Below are 18,146 nucleotides of genomic sequence, written 5' to 3'. Positions count from 1 at the left end.
TTTCCTCCCTGTCCTTCTGTCGTCCCACATACCCCAACCCTGTTCCCTCCCAGCAACAGTTACCAGTCAATGCCTCATTAAAAGGACCTCAAATGATGATTTCAGACTTGCGGTCTGCTACTTCAGGGAGTGCTGCTGCTGATTTGCCACTAGCTGAGAATGTTCTTTTGTCACCAGGAGGAGGCATTTACAAATTAAAAACAAATGTATTCGGACCACTGCCTAAAGGCACCTTTGGCTTAATATTAGGCCATAGCAGTGCGGCTTTGAGAGGTCTAACCATAATTCCTGGGGTAATAGACCCTGACTATATTGGGGAAATTTTGATTATGGTTTCTACTTCTACCACGCTTTCATTATTAGCTGGGGAACGTATTGCTCAAATGCTTGTCCTACCTTATCATCCCTGTTTGGCTCTTCCTAATGAACGAACAGGAGGAAGTACTGGGCGACATATATTTTGGGAAATGCTTATCAAAGATTCTTGCCCTGTTCTCTCCTTGATTATACAAGGAAAAAACTCTGAGGGACTATTAGACACAGGGGCAGATGTTTCAGTTATTTCTTCTCAACAATGGCCCCAAGATTGGAAAAAAGAAAAAAGCCCTCTAATGTTGACGGGGACTGGGCTCTATTGCAGATGTCTGGAAGAGTACCCATCCCTTACAATGCCAATTCTATAACGGAAGATCAATGTTTGTTACCTTTTATATTGTAAACATATCTATTAATATTTGGGGAAGAGATCTTCTCTCTCCTTTGGGGGCTTTTGTAACCATTCCCCCGGAAAACTAGTAGCCACTGCTCAAATTCCTCGAGCACTCCCATTAAAATGGTTAACTAATACTCCAAAATGGGTTGAGCAGTGGCCATTACCACAAATGAACCTCGAGGCGTTAGAACAATTAGTACAAGAACAACTCCAACTTGGTCATATAGAGCCCTCTACTTCTACCTGGAATTCTGTTTTTGTTATAAAAAAGAAATCTGGAAAATGGAGAATGTTAACTGATTTACGAGAAGTTAATAAATGTATTCAACCTATGGGAGCATTACAACTGGGACTCCCCTCTCCAGCTCTTATTCCTCAGAATTGGTCCTTAATGGTGCTAGATCTTAAGGACTGTTTTTTTGCCATTCCCCTACAATTACAAGATAGAGATAAATTTGCTTTTACAATTCCTATTCTTAATCATGCTCAGCCTGTTAAGCGTTATCAATGGACAGTCTTACCACAGGGAATGACAAATAGTCCTACTTTATGTCAAGAATTCATAGCTTGCTCTTTACAATCCCTCTGTCAAGAATACCCCAATTATATTCTATATCAGTATATGGATGATCTCCGATTAGCAGGTCCTAGTATTGCTGAACGTGATGAATTCTTTCTAAAAGTACAGGAGGCTTTAAAACTATACAATTTGCAAATAGCCCCAGAAAAAATTCAAAAAGACTTTCCTATTTCGTATTTAGGAACGATATTGGAACAACATAGAATAAGGCCACAAAAGTTGCAAATTAGAAGAGACCACCTCAAAACTTTAAATGATTTTCAAAGGTTATTGGGAGATATCAATTGGCTACGCCTGGTACTTGGGATTCCTACTTATCAATTACAACATTTGTTTTCTACTTTAGAGGGAGATACAGCTCTGGATAGCCCCCGAACTTTAACCCCATTGGCTTTACAGGAACTTCAATTTGTTGAGCAACGACTAAATGACGGTTTTTTGACTTACTTACATGCGTCTAAACCTATTTCATTTATAATATTTCATACCCCTTATTCCCCATCTGGTGTAATTGCTCAAGAAAAAGGATTAATAGAATAGGTTTTCTTACCTAACAGCTTTTCCAAAAAATTGACTACATATATGGATAAATTAGCCTTCCTCATACAGAAAGGTCGCCATCGTATTGTACAATTATCAGGATATGAACCATACCAGATTGTTACTCAATTAACAACTGCTCAAATATCTCGATGTTTACAATTTAATGAAAACTGGCAAATTTCTCTTGCCTCATTTCCTGGTTCGTTTTCTAATCATTATCCGTCTTCTAAATTGATTGATTTTCTCCAGACTAACTCTAAGATATCTCAACCCCCAATTTCAGATGTTCCAGTTAAGGGACCCACTATTTTTACAGATGCAAATAAAAATACTGCTGGATATTGGACCCCGGAAAGTTCTAAGGTTCTCTCCCACTCATTTTCTTCTGTACAGCCCGCTGAGTTGTGGGCTATCTATTTAGTTTTACAAGATTTTCCCCAAATTCCTATTAACATTATTTCAGATTCTCGATATGCTGTTCTCTCTTGCCTACAGCTTCTGCATGTCTCCCTTCCACTGACCCTTAAAACAGCTATTGATAAATTGTTTTACCAAGTACAACAACTGCTCTTGCAACGTTCAGAATTAATTTTCTTTACTCACATTCATGCACATTCTGCCCTTCCTGGACCCTTATCATTCGGAAATGCTACAATTGATGCCTTACTTTATCCTATAGAAGCAGCAAAACAAGAACATCTCTTACAGCATACCAACTCCAGAAGGTTACAAAAATCTCATGCCATTACGCGAAAACAAGCTCAAAATATTGTTCGTTCTTGTTCCATATGTGCCCCCTTTGCTTTACCGTTTACCCCACCAGGTGTCAACATGAGAGGACAACAAACAAATCAGATATAACAAATGGATGTAATTTACATTTCTTCTTTCGGACAACAAAAATATGTGCATCATACTATAGATACGTGTACACATTTTCAATGGGCCACTGCATTACATTCTGAAAAGGCTGATGCTGTTATTAATTTGTTATCTCGTTTTGCAGTTATGGGATTACCAATTGAATTGAAAACTGATAATGCATCTGCCTACCAATCCACGAAATTAGCTCACTTTTTATCCCAATATCATATAACTCATACTTTTGGTATTCCCTTTAATAGTCAAGGGCAAGCTATCATTGAAAGAGCTAATCGTACCTTGCATGAATATCTTGAAAAAGTAAAAAAGGGGGAACAGGAGAGATTTATGAAACCTAAAGACATTTTGAATAAAACCTTACTTACCCTAAATTTTTTGAATATTTGGAGCAAAGGAAATCTATCAGCAGCAGAGTTGCATTTTCAAGGAAAAAAAGAAGACAAGAAGATCTTGAATATGCCTATTTGGTATAAAGATAAAGAGAAAGATTGGATCCCAGCATCATTAATATATCTGGGATGAGGGTATGCTTTCATTTCTGTTAATAATTACAAGTTTTGGACCCCAGCGAGATTGATCAAAATCAACAATGGCTGATCCTTTTGTTCAAAAGAGTTAACTTTTTTGCTCCTTCTCTAGAATCTTTGGAATGGGAACGTTGCCGAGGTCATCGACCCTTTAAAGTCATGGATTAAAAAAAAAAATAAAGTCATGAATTATTCTGGGTCTATCATTGTAGATTGGAGTCCAGATTATGGACAGTTCTTATAAAAATGGTCAAATAAATCTCTTAAGTGGCATCGTGCAAATAGCACTTTGATGGGCAATGGTAATGAAACAATTAAATGGCAGCAATTTGCACTTGTCCCTCCTCAATTACAATTGCAGGGATATCCGCACATTCAAGCGGATATTTGGAAACTATGGGCAGTTTCTGGTAATCTCACTATCTGGTCAGGAAACTCTACTTTGGATAGTGGTGACTCTTCGGGTCCATTTCATGTTAATTTACACGTTAATAAATCTTATTCTGCAATGGCATGTGTAAAATATCCTTTTGCATTGTTATATGGGAATTGGACCTGGAATGATACTGTGTGGTCTATGTCATGTGATTATTGTAATGTGTAAATCAGTCTTGGTGGAAAGAATTTGAAAAACGAGCCTGTAACTCCAATTTTTTGTTAGTAATTGTTAAAGCTTGGACAGAAGTATGGCTGCCTATAAATCTGACTAGGCCATGGTCAGATTCTTTTGCTGTCTCTCATCTAGTAACCACTCTACAGACTTTGCTGCATCGATCTCGACGTATGTTTGGTGTGGTCATTGCTTCGATTCCAGCAATTGCGTCAGTAACTGCAACAGCGGTGATGGCAAGCCTTGCATTATACCAAGGTATTCAAACAGCTGATTTTGTTCGGGACTGGCATAAAGACTCTCATTTGTTATGGCAACAACAGTGAGATTTGGATGCACAACTTGCTACCAATGTGCTCAATCTTCAACACACCGTTTCCTGGCTTGGAGATCAATTAGCTGTTTTATCTACATGAAGTGTGTTGAAATGTGATTGGAATTCTTCTCAGTTTTGTATAACACCTGTACCATTTAACATGAGCCTTTCAAGAAATTAACTGAGACATATAAATAAAAAGAGTTCTAGATGCCCATCATCTAGAGAGATTCCGCCTAGCCCCCAAAAGGTGGCTGGATAGCCAATGACGGGTAAGACCCTCAGAGGAGGGCAATCTAAGACAGGCACAGCCGCGAGAGGGGCTGGCGAGGCTGGAGGCTGGCCGTCTACAGCTTTACGCCTTGCTCTACAGAACATCAATACAAATGTCTCGAGGGCTTAAATAGAATAAAAAAGGGGGAGATGAAGGGTTAATGCAGCCACAATAGGGAAAGTGGAGATGTGCTGCTTGCAAACAGGATGTTCTGCCAAGGAGACGGACACAGCCTTGAGATTAACGGTCCCTTGCTAATAAGGGAACATTCCCTTCTTGTGATAAGGGCTCTGGACAGACTCTGCCATAAGCTGGAATTTCACTCCCTTTTGCTGTACAACAACATTTATGCACATGCGCTGTACTGAACAAGTTTGGTCATACAGTCTGGAATTCTGCCCAGGGGGGGCTACATAAAAATAAACCGCGAGCTTGCTTGCTTGCACAGTTATTTTCCCTCTGGCCAGAGTGTGTCTGTCTCTTGTATGTGTGTCTTGTTTTTTTATGTCATTTCACTCGTAATCTCCAGAAATCTCCTACATAAGGGAAATATGTTTATAAGAATATGCACTTCTCAAAGATGCATTCAGCAATATGTCACCTATGAAAATGACTATAATGAGATTTTTAAATTAACTTTTTCTTTCAAAGTAATTGAGCTGTTTCAAATCCTAAAAAATGATGCTGTGAAAGTGCTGCACTCAATATGCCAGCAAATTTGGAAAAGTCAGCAGTGGCCAGAAGACTGGAAAAGGTCAGTTTTCATTTCAATCCCGAAGAAAGGCACTGCCAAAGAATGTTCAAACTACTGCACAATTGCACTCATCTCACATGCTAGTAAAGTAATGCCTAAAATTCTCCAAGCCAGGCTTCAACAATATGTGAACCGTGAACTTCCAGATGGTCAAGCTGGTTTTAGAAAAGGAAGAGGAACCAGAGATCAAATTGACAACATCCGTTGAATCATCGAAAAAGCAAGAGAGTCCCAGGAAAACATCTATTTCTGCTTTATTGACTATGCCAAAACCTTTGACTATGTGGATCACAATAAACTGTGGAAAATTCTTGAAGAGATGGGAATGCCAGACCACTTGACCTGCCTCTTGAGAAATCTGTATGCAGGTCAGGAAGCAATTGCTAGAACTGGACATGGAACAACAGACTGGTTCCAAGTAAGAAAAGGCTGTATATTGTCACCCTACTTATTTAACTTATATGCAGAGTACATCATGAGAAATGCTGGGCTGGAGGAAGCACAAGCTGGAATCAAGATTGCCAGGAGAAATATCAATCACCTCAGATATTCAGATGACACCACGCTTATGGCAGAAAGTGAGGAAGAACTAAAGAGCCTCTTGATGAAAGTGAAAGAGGAGAGTGGAAAAGTTGGCTTAAAGCTCAACATTCAGAAAACAAAGATCATGGCATCTGGTCCCATCACTTCATGGCAAATAGATGGAGAAACAGTGGATACAGTGGCAGACTATTTTTCTGGGCTCCAAAATCACTGCAGATGTTGTCTGTAGCCATGAAATAAAAAGATGCTTACTCTTTGGAAGAAAAGTTATGACCAACCTAGATAGCATATTCAAAAGCAGAGACATTACTTTGCCAGCAAAGGTCGATCTAGTCAAGGCTATGGTTTTTCCAGTAGTCATGTACGGATGTGAGAGTTGGACTGTAAAGAAAGCTGAGTGCCAAAGAATTGATGTCTTTGAACTGTGGTGTTGGAGAAGACTCTTGAGAGTCCCTTGGACTGCAAGGAGATCCAACCAGTCCATCCTAAAGGAAATCAGTCCTGAATGTTCATTGGAAGGACTGATGCTGAAGCTGAAACTCCAATACTTTGGCCACCTGATGTGAAGAAGTAACTCATTGGAAAAAACCCTGATGCTGGCAATGATTGAAGGGAGACGAGAAGGCGGTAACAGAGGATGAAATGGTTGGATGGCATCACTGACTCAATGGACATGAGTTTGAGTAAACTCTGGGAGTTGGTGATGGATAGGGAGGCCTGGCATGCTGCAGTCCATGGGGTTGCAAAGTCAGACACTACTGAGTGACCGAACTGAACTGATCCCTCCTGCCCCTCATTTTTTTTTTTTTTTGGTAGTGTAGACTTTACTGGGGACAATTTCTTTCACCTTTAATTTGTTTGAATTTTTTCTCTCTTTTTTATTTTGGAAGAATATGCTACCACAAATAGAATATGAAACATTTTTCTCTTTCAGTTTTAAAGATGTAATTTCAATGTTCTTTGACTTCTGTTTTTAAGTAACAGGTCAGTTATATTTTTTGCTCCTTTAAAAACAGTGTCCCTTCTATCATGATTGCTTTTAGACTTTTTCTTTTTTCTTTGGTTTTCATTAGTATAAGTATGATAAGCTTAGGTGTGGTATATTTTATATTCATATTGCTTATGGTTTCCTGGGCTGTTTTTTTCTAGGAAAGAACAGAAACTGCTTCAGTTTTTGTTGTGCTAAAAACATATAGTATACATTTTACCATTTTAAAAAATTTTATTGAGGTACAGTTGTTTTACAACATTGTTTTAGTTCGTACTGTACAGCAAAGTAAACCAGCTCTGTGTTATATTATATATCCCTTCTTTTTTGTAGTTCCTTCCCATTTAGGTCTCCACAGAGCACAGAATAGAGTTCCCTGTGCTACACAGTTAGGTTATCATTAGTTATCTATTTTAGACATAGTGTCAATAATGTATATATCCCAAATCCCAATTCATCCCACCACTCCCTTTGGTATCCATACATTCAGACATATTTCTATGTCTGTATCTCTGTTTCTGCTTTGTAAATAAGATAATCTAACACCAATTCTGGGCTTTTTTTTTTTTTTTAAATTCTGTGGGTTCATTATTTCATCAAATCGGGAAAACTTTCATCTATAATCTTTAAAAATATTCTGTTTACTCCAGTTCTCACCTAACCAACCTTTTGAAACTCTGATTACACATATGTTGGCATTGTTTTGAAGTCTGTGGTTGCTGTGGTCTTTATTGTTTTTCTATCTGCATTTTAGTATGATAATTTCCATTTTTCTGTTTTGCTTTTAGCAAAACTTTCTTTGGCTGTGCTGAGCCTGCTATTAAGTCAACCTAATGAATTTTTAATTTCTAATACTGTATTTTTCAGTTTTGAATTTTTTGGGAAAATCTCCTTTATTTTTACTGTTTTAATAGATCTGTTGGAATTTGCCATCTGTTAGTCAATTTTGTATTTCTTTCAACTAAATTTAAAAACTAAATAATTAGAGAAGCTACTTTAAAGTCTTTGCTAATAGCAACATTCAGGTCACATGTGGATCTGATTTTACTGAATATTTTTTCTTCTTGATTGTGAGTCATATTTTCCCGTTTCTTTAAAAATTTTTATTGGAGCATAGTTGATTTACAATGTCGTGTTAGATTCAGGTGTACAGCAAAGGAAATACAATGTATATGTATAGCACTCTTTTTAAGATTCTTTTCCCATATAGGTCATTACAAAGTGTTGAGTATTGTTCCCCATGCTATATAGCAGGTCCTTATTAGTTATCTCTTTTATATGTAGTAGTGTGTATATATGTCAATCCCAATCTCCCAGTTTATTTCCCCCCATCCTGCTTCCCCCCAGTAACCAGAAGCTTGTTTTCTACATCTGTGACTTTATTTCTGCTTTGTAAATAAGTTCATTTTACCATTTTTTAAGGGTTGCAAAGAGTCGGACACGACTGAGCGACTGAACTGAACTGAACTGAGGGTTCCATGCATAGAAAGCATCATATGATACTTATAATTCTCTGTCTGATGTATTTTCCTCAGTATGACAATCTCTAAGTCCATCCATGTTGTTGCAAATGTCATTATTTCATTCTTTTCATGGCTGAATAATATTCCATTGTTTGTATATACCAAATCTTCTTTATCCATTCCTCTGTTGATGGACGTTTAGGTTGTTTCTATGTTCTGGCTATTGTAAATAGTGCTGCAATGAACATTAGGGTGCATGTATCTTTTCAAATTATGGTTTTCTTTGGATATATGCCCAGGAGTAGGATTTCTGGAATCATATAGCAGCCTTATTTTTATTTCTTGATAATGGGTCATAATTTCCTGCTTCTTTGTATTTATAGTAATTTTTCATTTTATAATGATGGACATCATGAATATACTGTAGAGACTGTAGATTATGTTATTCTTCTTTACAGAATGTAGGAGTTTGTCTTTGGATGCAGATAATTTACTAGATCACCTTGATCCTGTTGAGATCTGAATTCAGGCTTTGCTAAGATGGATCCAGTTCAGTTTTGCCCTTAGTCTGAAGACTAGCTCTTACTTCGAAGGTATCAGTTTCAGACCTCATCCTAATTCCTGGTATCCAAATGCCTGAAGGTCTTTATCTTTGGCTTCTTCCTCTCTATACTTTGCCCCACAAATTTCAGCTGTCTTAGCATCCTCGAGCATTGATCTTTATTTATTCTACTTGTAGAGACTGTTGTCATTTGTTTGGGTTCCACTTCACTATGCTCTGTTTGGAAATTGTCATTAGGGAGAAAGTTAGGATGAATGTGTTAGTCACCTTACATTCTTGCCTTCTCTCAAGAATTTCATCTCTGTGCTGTCTGCTTCCCAATGCTTGCAGATAGTTGCTTTATATTATTTCCAGTCTGATAGTTGCTTATGGTCACAGGGTAAGTGTGATAATAGCTGTTCTGTTATACTTGAAATCAGAAGTCTGATTACTATAGCTTGTTCTCTGTGTGCCTGCCAAGCTGAAGGTCGTATGGCAACATGGACCAGGAGAGGCTGGAAACCTGGAGATGTGAACTAGATCTGTGACACTGGGCAACTGACTTTATTCCCTTGGGTCTTCTCTGTGTCTCTAAGATGTAGATAAGTATCAGTTCTGTGGATATGCAAGTTTCTGGCATTGGAACCGCTAGAGAAGGTTTAAAAATATGGCTGCCATTTATACCCACAGACATGCTGATTCAGAGGATGTGGGTGGAGCCCAGAATTTTTCCTTTTTCCTTCTTTTAGTTTTATTGAGCTATAACTAACATACAGCATTGTATATATTTAAGGTGTACAGAATACATATTTGACTTACATTATGAAAAGATTATTATTATAAGTTTAGTGATAAATTATCATCACTTATAGATAGATGATTATCATCTCATAGAGATATGACATTAAAGAAATAGGAAAAATTTTTTTTGTGATGAGCACCCAGAATTTACTTTCAACTTTCATATATAACATTCAGCTGTGTTAATTTTATCATACTGTACATTATATTCCTAATACTTATTCATCTTATAATTGGAACTTTGTACCTTTTGACTGTCTTCATCCAACTCTACCCCCACTCCTTGTCCCAGCCCCTGCCTCTGGGGACCATAAATCTGATCTCTTTTTCTATGAGTTTGTTGATTTTGGAAGAGTAACTGACCTACAACGCTATGTTAGCTCCTGTTACACCACATAGTGATTTGATATTTCTGTATGTTTCAAAGTGATCACTATAGTAAGTCGAGCTACAATATGTCACCATACAAAGATACTATAGTTATTGTCTATATTCTATAGTTATCATCTATATTCCCCAGACTGTACATTTTATACTCATGACTCATTTATTTTGCAACTGGAAATTTATATCTCTTAATTTCTCCTCACTTGTCTCAGAATTTCTTTTTAATAAACACTCTAGGAAATTTTAGTGCTTAGCCATGTTTGTGAAACACTGGATTTGGTAATTTCCTGAGTCTTTTCAGGTCAAAATTCTGAGTATGTAGGCTTGATATTAAAGAAAGTAAGAAAAGATTGAAAGATCAAGACAAAGGATAAACAATTTTTGACAAGGCAGAAGTTTGTGCTGGGGAGAAGATAAAGACAGAAGCAAACCAAAGAGGAAGAACAAATTTGGATGTATCACTGCCCTGGGGAATCTTATCCACCAGGATTCAGTCTGTGAGCCTGAGAAGCTAGAAAGTCAATAGAGAGGAGCACTCAATGAATAGTGGGTGGTGCACTGGGATGACCCAGAGGGATGGGATGAGTAGGGAGGTGGGAGGGGGGGGGTGTTCAGGATGGGGAACACATGTACACCCATGGCAGATTCAAGTCAATGTATGGCAAACCAATACAATATTGTAAAGCAAAATAAATAAACAGAAAAAAATAATTATATTAAAAAAAAAGTGGATGGAAGGCAGGGACAGCCAAAGGGAGTTTTAATTCAGAGAAAGGCTGCTCCTGGCAGAAGTTGAAAGCAGTTACCTGATAGAGATTCTTTGTTACCACTAAATTTACACCCCTTGAGAGGATAAGGGCAGGGAATCACAAAAATTTCCTTGTTAAAACTAGATACAGTACAGTTCTTCCTGGAATAAATTGGAATATGAATACATTATTGAGTGTCCCACTCTAAATTTTATGAGTATAAATAGCCCTTGGTGTTACTATTCCTTGATACACTTCTTGTTTTTATTAAAGTCATTGCATATTTGTTACTTTCCAACAGATTGCCAGATTTGTGAAGGCAGGGACATTGCTTTATGGATTTCAGCAGCTCTCACCAGAAGGAAGTTTGGGCTAGTGATTATGAAATAAGTACCTGGAGTTAGATAGACCCAGGCATGTGGGCTCTGAAACACAATGTCTCTCTGAGTAACTTACCTTTAAAATGAATATCATTATTGTGAGAAATAAATAATATATGTGTATGGTGTTTTTGATCTTGGCAGCCAGAACTCAGTGTAAAGGATTTGTGTTATGCACAGTATTGGATATTCAAGAAATGGTGATGACAGTCATTTTTATCACAATGATTTTTCTCTTAATTGTACCAGATCAGTGTTTGTTGAAAGAAACTGTCTGTAGAAGCCAAATTAAAAAATATCAAGGGTATAAGCAAACATTTCTTCCCCTGGGAAAGTAATCTCTCAGAAAATGGTCTTGAGGGAGTTTCTGAATAATCAAGTCACTGAGATCTACAATCCTAATAAAACTGCCTATTCTCCTGTTATCCACGAGACAGGAAAGGGCACCGTATTCTTCCTTGTAGCTGGAGGGTGTTTTGGGAAGTTAGTAATTGGAAATCAAGCTCTTCGAGGCAGAGAGATACAAGATAAATGAGAAGTTATGGTTCTCCGGAGCAGACTGGGAGGAGAGAATTCTGAACTCAAAGCTGTCCTCTTCTACTGATGTGGTCATTTTCTTCCCAGGACCATTGTGGACAAGAGACACCGAAGTATAGCATTACAGCTCTACACTAAAGGAAGGTGAGTGTGTGCCTGGCTCTGGTCAGTCATGTAACATGGTGGTTACCAGTGCAAACTGTGAGAGTCAGACTGCCCAAGTTCACCTTCTGGCTGCTACTCAGCAGTTTTGGGACTTGGATGAGTTACTTAACTCAGTTGTCTCATCTACAAAATGGGGATAAAGATATAGTCACATAGCTCTTAGTACACATAAGTAACCACTTAATAAGTGCTAGCTTAAAACATTATTATTAAACCTAAGGCCACTAGAGTTAGGAGATTTTGGAAAAAATGTCACCTCACTTTTTTGATGTGATAGCAGTGGCCCAGAGGTGGGAGCTCTGAGAAGTCAGAGTGTCTTCCGCCGGTCAGGATTCTTTCCAGGGAAAGTCCCCAAGCATCAGCAACTGAAACAAAGGTAGGAGAGAGGGGACTCAGAAAACGGACTGACTTAGAGATCTAAAAGATATCTATCTTACTTGTGAATGAGTTTTCTGCTTTTTGCTTTCTCAAGTAGTGCCAGTTCTCACTCTGGAGGCCTAATCTAGCCTCTTTATTGTTCTCTGGAAGTTAAAGACACTAGGGTTATGAAGATAGATCCATAGCAAACAGAAGAAACCCTCCTTCCACACTAAAGCTCAAATATCTCTGGGGACTGGGAGGGGACTGGGAGGTTGGTGGTCTTGTTTTTAAGTGGTTCTCTTTTCTTTTCCCCATGGACCAGTTTATCTCCAGGGGAGAATGGGAGCTGACAACACTTCGGTGACAGAATTAATCCTCGCAGGCTTAACAGACCAGCCAGGACTGCAGATCCCCCTCTTCCTCCTGTTTCTAGGTTTCTATGTGGTCACCATAGTGGGGAACCTGGGCTTGATAACGCTGATTGGGTTGAACTCGTGCCTGCACACCCCCATGTACTTCTTCCTCTTCAACCTCTCCTTAATAGACTTCTGTTACTCCACTACCATCACCCCCAAAATGCTGATGAGTTTCGTCTCAAGGAAGAACACCATCTTGCATGCCGGGTGTTTGACTCAACTGTTTTTCTTCTGCTTCTTTGTCATCTCTGAGTCCTTTGTCCTGTCAGCAATGGCATATGACCGCTATGTTGCCATCTGTAAGCCACTGGTGTACACAGTCACGATGTCTCCTAAGGTCTGTTTACTGCTTTTGTTGGGTGTGTATGTGATGGGGTTTTCAGGGGCCATGGCCCACACAGGAAGCATAGCAAGTCTGATCTTCTGTGCTGACAACCTCATCAATCATTTCATGTGTGACATCCCACCTCTCCTTGAGCTCTCCTGTAATAGCTCTTATATGCATGAGCTGGTGGTCTTCATATTTGTGGCTATTGACATTGGAATGCCCATTGTCACCATCTCCATCTCTTATGCTGTAATCCTCTCCAGCATTCTCCGCATTCACTCCACTGAGGGCAGGTCCAAAGCTTTCAGTACATGCAGCTCCCACATAATTGTGGTTTTCCTTTTCTTTGGTTCTGGGGCTTTTGTGTATCTCAAACCACCTTCTGTTTTGCCCCTTGACCAAGGGAAAGTGTCCTCCCTGTTCTATACCATTGTGGCGCCCATGTTAAATCCACTGATATATAGTTTGAGGAACAAGGATGTCAAAGCTGCCCTGAGGAAAACCTTGAGGAAAATTAATTTCTTGAGAAAGGAGTAATATTTGAAGAAAAAGATACAACGCTTTGTTTCTCAGTGTTTTCAATGAAAAATGCAAATTCCAGGTTTTTTTCCCTTTTATATAGAAGGAGAGCTTTAAGTCTTTATGTTTAGATCTATGTTTAGAACAGACCTATTTGTCATGTCCCTTGACCCACCTTTAGAGTTCCAAGACTATTTTCCAAGCAAATTTTCTGCAATCATTGATAATTTAATTTTGAATGGGTTAAACTATATGTAACCCATTAAATCTATAATTTATATATAATTTAACCTAATCTCCTCAATAACAGATGTTGGAGACTTAGAAGTATTATATATGTTTTCCAGGCCCACACAGCTAACTGGTGCCACAGTTGGGACTGGAATCAAGTTCCTTGAATACCAATTTACTTTGTTTTCCTTTATGCTATGCTTTCTTGCTTCATTTTGTTGCTGCCTTTGCAGATTTCATTTTAAAGTATGATAACAACAGACTGGTTCCAAATAGGAAAAGGAGAACGTCAAGGCTGTATACTGTCACCCTGCTTATTTAACTTATATTCAGAGTACATCATGAGAAACACTGGGCTGGAAGAAGCACAAGCTGGAATCAAGATTGCCAGGAGAAATATTAATCACCTCAGATATGCAGATGACACCACCCTTATGGCAGAAAGTGGAGAGGAAGTAAAAAGCCTCTTGATGAAAGTGAGAGGAGAGTGAAAAAGTTGGCTTAAAGCTCAACATTCAGAAAACGGAGATCATGGCATCTGGTCCCATCGCTTCATGGGAAATAGTTGGGGAAACAGTGGAAACAGTGTCAATCTATTTTTTTGGGCTCCAAAATCACTGCAGATGGTGATTGCAGCCATGAAATTAAAAGACACTTACTCCTTGGAAAGAAAGTTATGACCAACCTAGATAGCATATTCAAAAGCAGAGACATTACTTTGCCAACAAAGGTCCGTCTAGTCAAGGCTGTGGTTTTTCCAGTGGTCATGTATGGATGTGAGAGTTGGACTGTGAAGAAAGCTGAGTGCCGCAGAATTGATGCTTTTGAACTGTGGTGTTGGAAAAGACTCTTGAGAGTCCCTTGGACTGCAAGGAGATCCAACCAGTCCATTCTGAAGGAGATCAGTCCTGGATGTTCATTGGAAGGACTGATGCTGAAGCTGAAACTCCAATACTTCGGCTACATCATGCAAAGAGTTGACTCATTGGAAAAGACCCTGATGCTGGGAGGGATTGGGGGCAGGAGGAGAAGGGGACGACAGAGGATGAGATGGCTGGATGGCATCACTGACTCGATGGATATGAGTTTGGGTGAACTCCAGGAGTTGGTGACTGACAGGGAGGCCTGGCATGCTGTGATTCATGGGGTTGCAAAGAGTCGGACATGCCTGAGCGACTGAACTGAATTGAACTGAACTGATCAGCATATTAAAGCCTGATTCTGCTTATAGTAATTTAATTTACTTCACAATAAGTCATTTTTGAATATTGCATTTTGACCAATGACAGTAGAGCTAGTTAAAATTGTGGTGTGGGGGTGGCAAGTATGTAAGTCTGAGATACTATGTGAAGTATGGTAATTCCTGGTTATGCATGGCAGCTGCAAGAACTGTCCTAATGATTATGAACAACTGTAGGTTTAACGGTTAGAAAGATGCTGAGTGGAAAGTTTCAGACATTATTTCAAGACTAGTAGAGTCAGATTTCATAAGTTTTTCCCAAGGATTATTTTGGGCGTTTTAGCTATGATGGAAAACTGTGGCTCAAGATACTCAACTAAGTGTAAGTTCTAATGAAGAAGTAAATAATTTGGGGATCTAGTTAGTTATCAAGGAAGTACTAAAAGCAGAAGATTATTAGAAGAGGCCATTTCCATAGAATTTTAAGGCACTATAGATTACACTGATCTTTTCATTCAGGCATGTGTGGGAATCAGAGCGTTCCTCTCTACTGGTTTATATATCTACAACATTGAGTAAAGGTGTCTAGAATACATCAGAACACTTTGATCTCCATGACATATTAGTGATAAAGGAAGGTTTTTTGGAAAAGTGTTAGCATGCTAAGAGCTGAGGAGTCAATCTCTGTCTTGTGAGTTTTTCTTTGGAAAGATTCTCTTTTGGGAAAAAGGAAACTTTGGATGAGTGACGGGCTTTGCCATTTATTTGACACACATCAAAGGTGAAGTTATAAAACCGAGAGTGTTGAAACACTGATTATGGGACCCGAGCACCTGCATATTTCATTATCCAAGGTGGGTCCTGTGACCAATCCTCTGCAGATGCTGAGGGATGACTATGCTTCAGTGTGGAAGTTTGCATTATTGGTCAGAATTCTGTCACTCAGTTAGTAGTATTATGGATCTACACCTTGCCATGGTTTCATTTTCAGTTCAGTTCAGTTCAGTTCAGTCACGCAGTCATGTCCAACACTTTGCAACCCATGAATTACAGCACGCCAGGCCTCCCTGTCCATCACCAACTCCCATACTTCACCCAAACTCATGTCCATCGAGGCGGTGATGCCATCCAGCCATCTCATCCTCTATCATCCCCTTCTCCTCCTGCTCCCAATCCCTCCCAGCATCAGGGTCTTTTCCAATGAGTCACTCTTCTCATGAGGTGGCCAAAGTATTGGAGTTTCAGCTTCAGCATCAGTCCTTCCAAAGAACACCCAGGACTGATCTCCTTCAGAATGGACTGGTTGGGAGGCGAGAATTCTACCACTGAACCACCAATGCTGGAGAGGGTGTGGAGAAAAGGGAACCCTCCTACACTGTTGGTGGGAATGCAAACTAGTACAGCCACTTTGGAGAACAGTGTGGAGATTCCTTAAAAAATTGCAAATAGAACTACCTTATGACCCAGCAATCCCACTGCTGGGCATACACACCGAGGAAACCAGAATTGAAAGAGACACATGTACCCCAATGTTCATCGCAGCACTGTTTATAATAGCCAGGACATGGAAATAACCTAGATGTCCATCAGCAGATGAATGGATAAGAAAGCTGTGGTACATATACACAATGGAGTATTACTCAGCCATTAAAAAGAATTCATTTGAATCAGTTCTGATGAGATGGATGAAACTGGAGCCGATTATCCAGAGTGAAGTAAGCCAGAAAGAAAAACACCAATACAGTATACTAACACATATATATGGAATTTAGAAAGATGGCAATGACGACCCTGTATGCAAGACAGCAAAAAAGACACAGATGTATATAACGGACTTTTGGACTCAGAGGGAGAGGGAGAGGGTGGGATGATTTGGGAGAATGGCATTCTAACATGTATACTATCATGTAAGAATTGAATCGCTAGTCTATGTCTGACGCAGGATACAGCATGCTTGGGGCTGGTGCATGGGGATGACCCAGAGAGATGTTATGGGGAGGGAGGTGGGAGGGGGGTTCATGTTTGGGAAAGCATGTAAGAATTAAAGATTTTAAAATTAAAAAAAATAAAAAAAATAAAAATAAGTTGTTTTAATCTTGTTTTGCCTCTGACTTCAAAGGACTCATATATGAAACAAATATTGTGAAATATGAAAGGAAGAAAAGGATTTGGCCAAGAGAACAGAAGGAAAGGATCAAAGTACAAAGTTGTGAGAATGCCTGAAAAAACACTTCACTGCACTCAGAACCCCTGACTGTGCACTTTGAATAAAACAAAATTCACCCAGACTTGTCAACAAAGAGAAGGAGCAAATGACGCAAATGATGGCATTTTAATTGTTTTAATGGAATGATTTAAGTTACTTAAGCATAAAAAAACTTTTCTTTTCGTCCAAAGCCAAAGTTACCTTATATATATATTTGGATATTGTAAATTTCTATTTGTCATTAATTTTGAATGTGGAGGTTAATTAATAATTCAAGTATGCTTGGGGTAAAAAAAAAACCAATATTTCGTGCTTGTTTGGATTTCTAAAAATAAATCAACACATATAAATAAATACCAGTTGTGTCTGACTCTTTGCAACCCCCCCCCCCCAAAAAAAAGAATGGACTGGTTGGATCTCCTTGCAGTTCAACGGACTCTCAACAGCCTTCTCCAACACCACAGTTCAAAAGCATCAATTCTTCGGCGCTCAACTTTCTTCAGAGTTCAACTCTCACATCCATACATGACCACTGGAAAAACAATAGCCTTGACTAGATGGACCTTTGTTGGCAAAGTAATGTCTCTGCTTTTGAATATGCTATCTAGGTTGGTTATAACTTTCCTTCCAACGAGTAAGCATCTTTAGGTAGCATATATTTCTGTGCCTCACTGATGATCAGCTAGGACACATGAGCCATTTTGGTCAATCAGACATTAACAGATGCGATGTAAGCAGGTGCAAGGGATGTGTGTGCAAGGGATGCGTTTGCAAGGTTGGACTTACCTCTCATGCTTCTGCTTTGAGAAGAGCTTCTCTTAGGTAATTGCTACTGTTTCTAACTGATTCTCACAACAAACACAAGTGGAGTAGATTTTTTTTTTCCAATTTAGTGACTTTTAATAGAATCACAGTTGTGTAATTATCACACAAAAATTTTTATTTTATTTTACTTTTTGTATTAATAGAAAATCAGTTTATTTTTCAATTTTAATTTTATATTGGAGTAGAGATGACTAACAGTTTTGCATTAATTTCAGGTGTAGAGCAAAGTGACTCAGTAACATGTACACATCTATCTATTCTTTTTCAAATTCTGTATCTGTTTAGACTATTACAGAGTATTGAGGAGATTCCCTGTGCTATATAGTAGT

The 18,146-nt window shown here is 38.7% G+C and overlaps 1 protein-coding gene across 1 annotated transcript; it reads left to right on the top strand.

Moving 5' to 3' along the window:
• The first annotated feature begins 12,451 nt into the window (after window positions 1-12,451).
• On the top strand, window positions 12,452-13,393 carry LOC128068755 (olfactory receptor 8B12-like). Its single transcript, XM_052661958.1, has one exon. The coding sequence runs from the start codon at window positions 12,452-12,454 to the stop codon at window positions 13,391-13,393; it is 942 nt and encodes a 313-aa protein (XP_052517918.1).
• Window positions 13,394-18,146: the final 4,753 nt, after the last annotated feature.

Source organism: Budorcas taxicolor, chromosome 25 (genome assembly GCF_023091745.1).
Source record: "Budorcas taxicolor isolate Tak-1 chromosome 25, Takin1.1, whole genome shotgun sequence".
NCBI lineage: Eukaryota > Metazoa > Chordata > Mammalia > Artiodactyla > Bovidae > Budorcas > Budorcas taxicolor.
The sequence above is the reverse complement of the archived record's forward strand: the minus strand, read 5'-3'. Positions and strand labels throughout refer to the sequence as shown.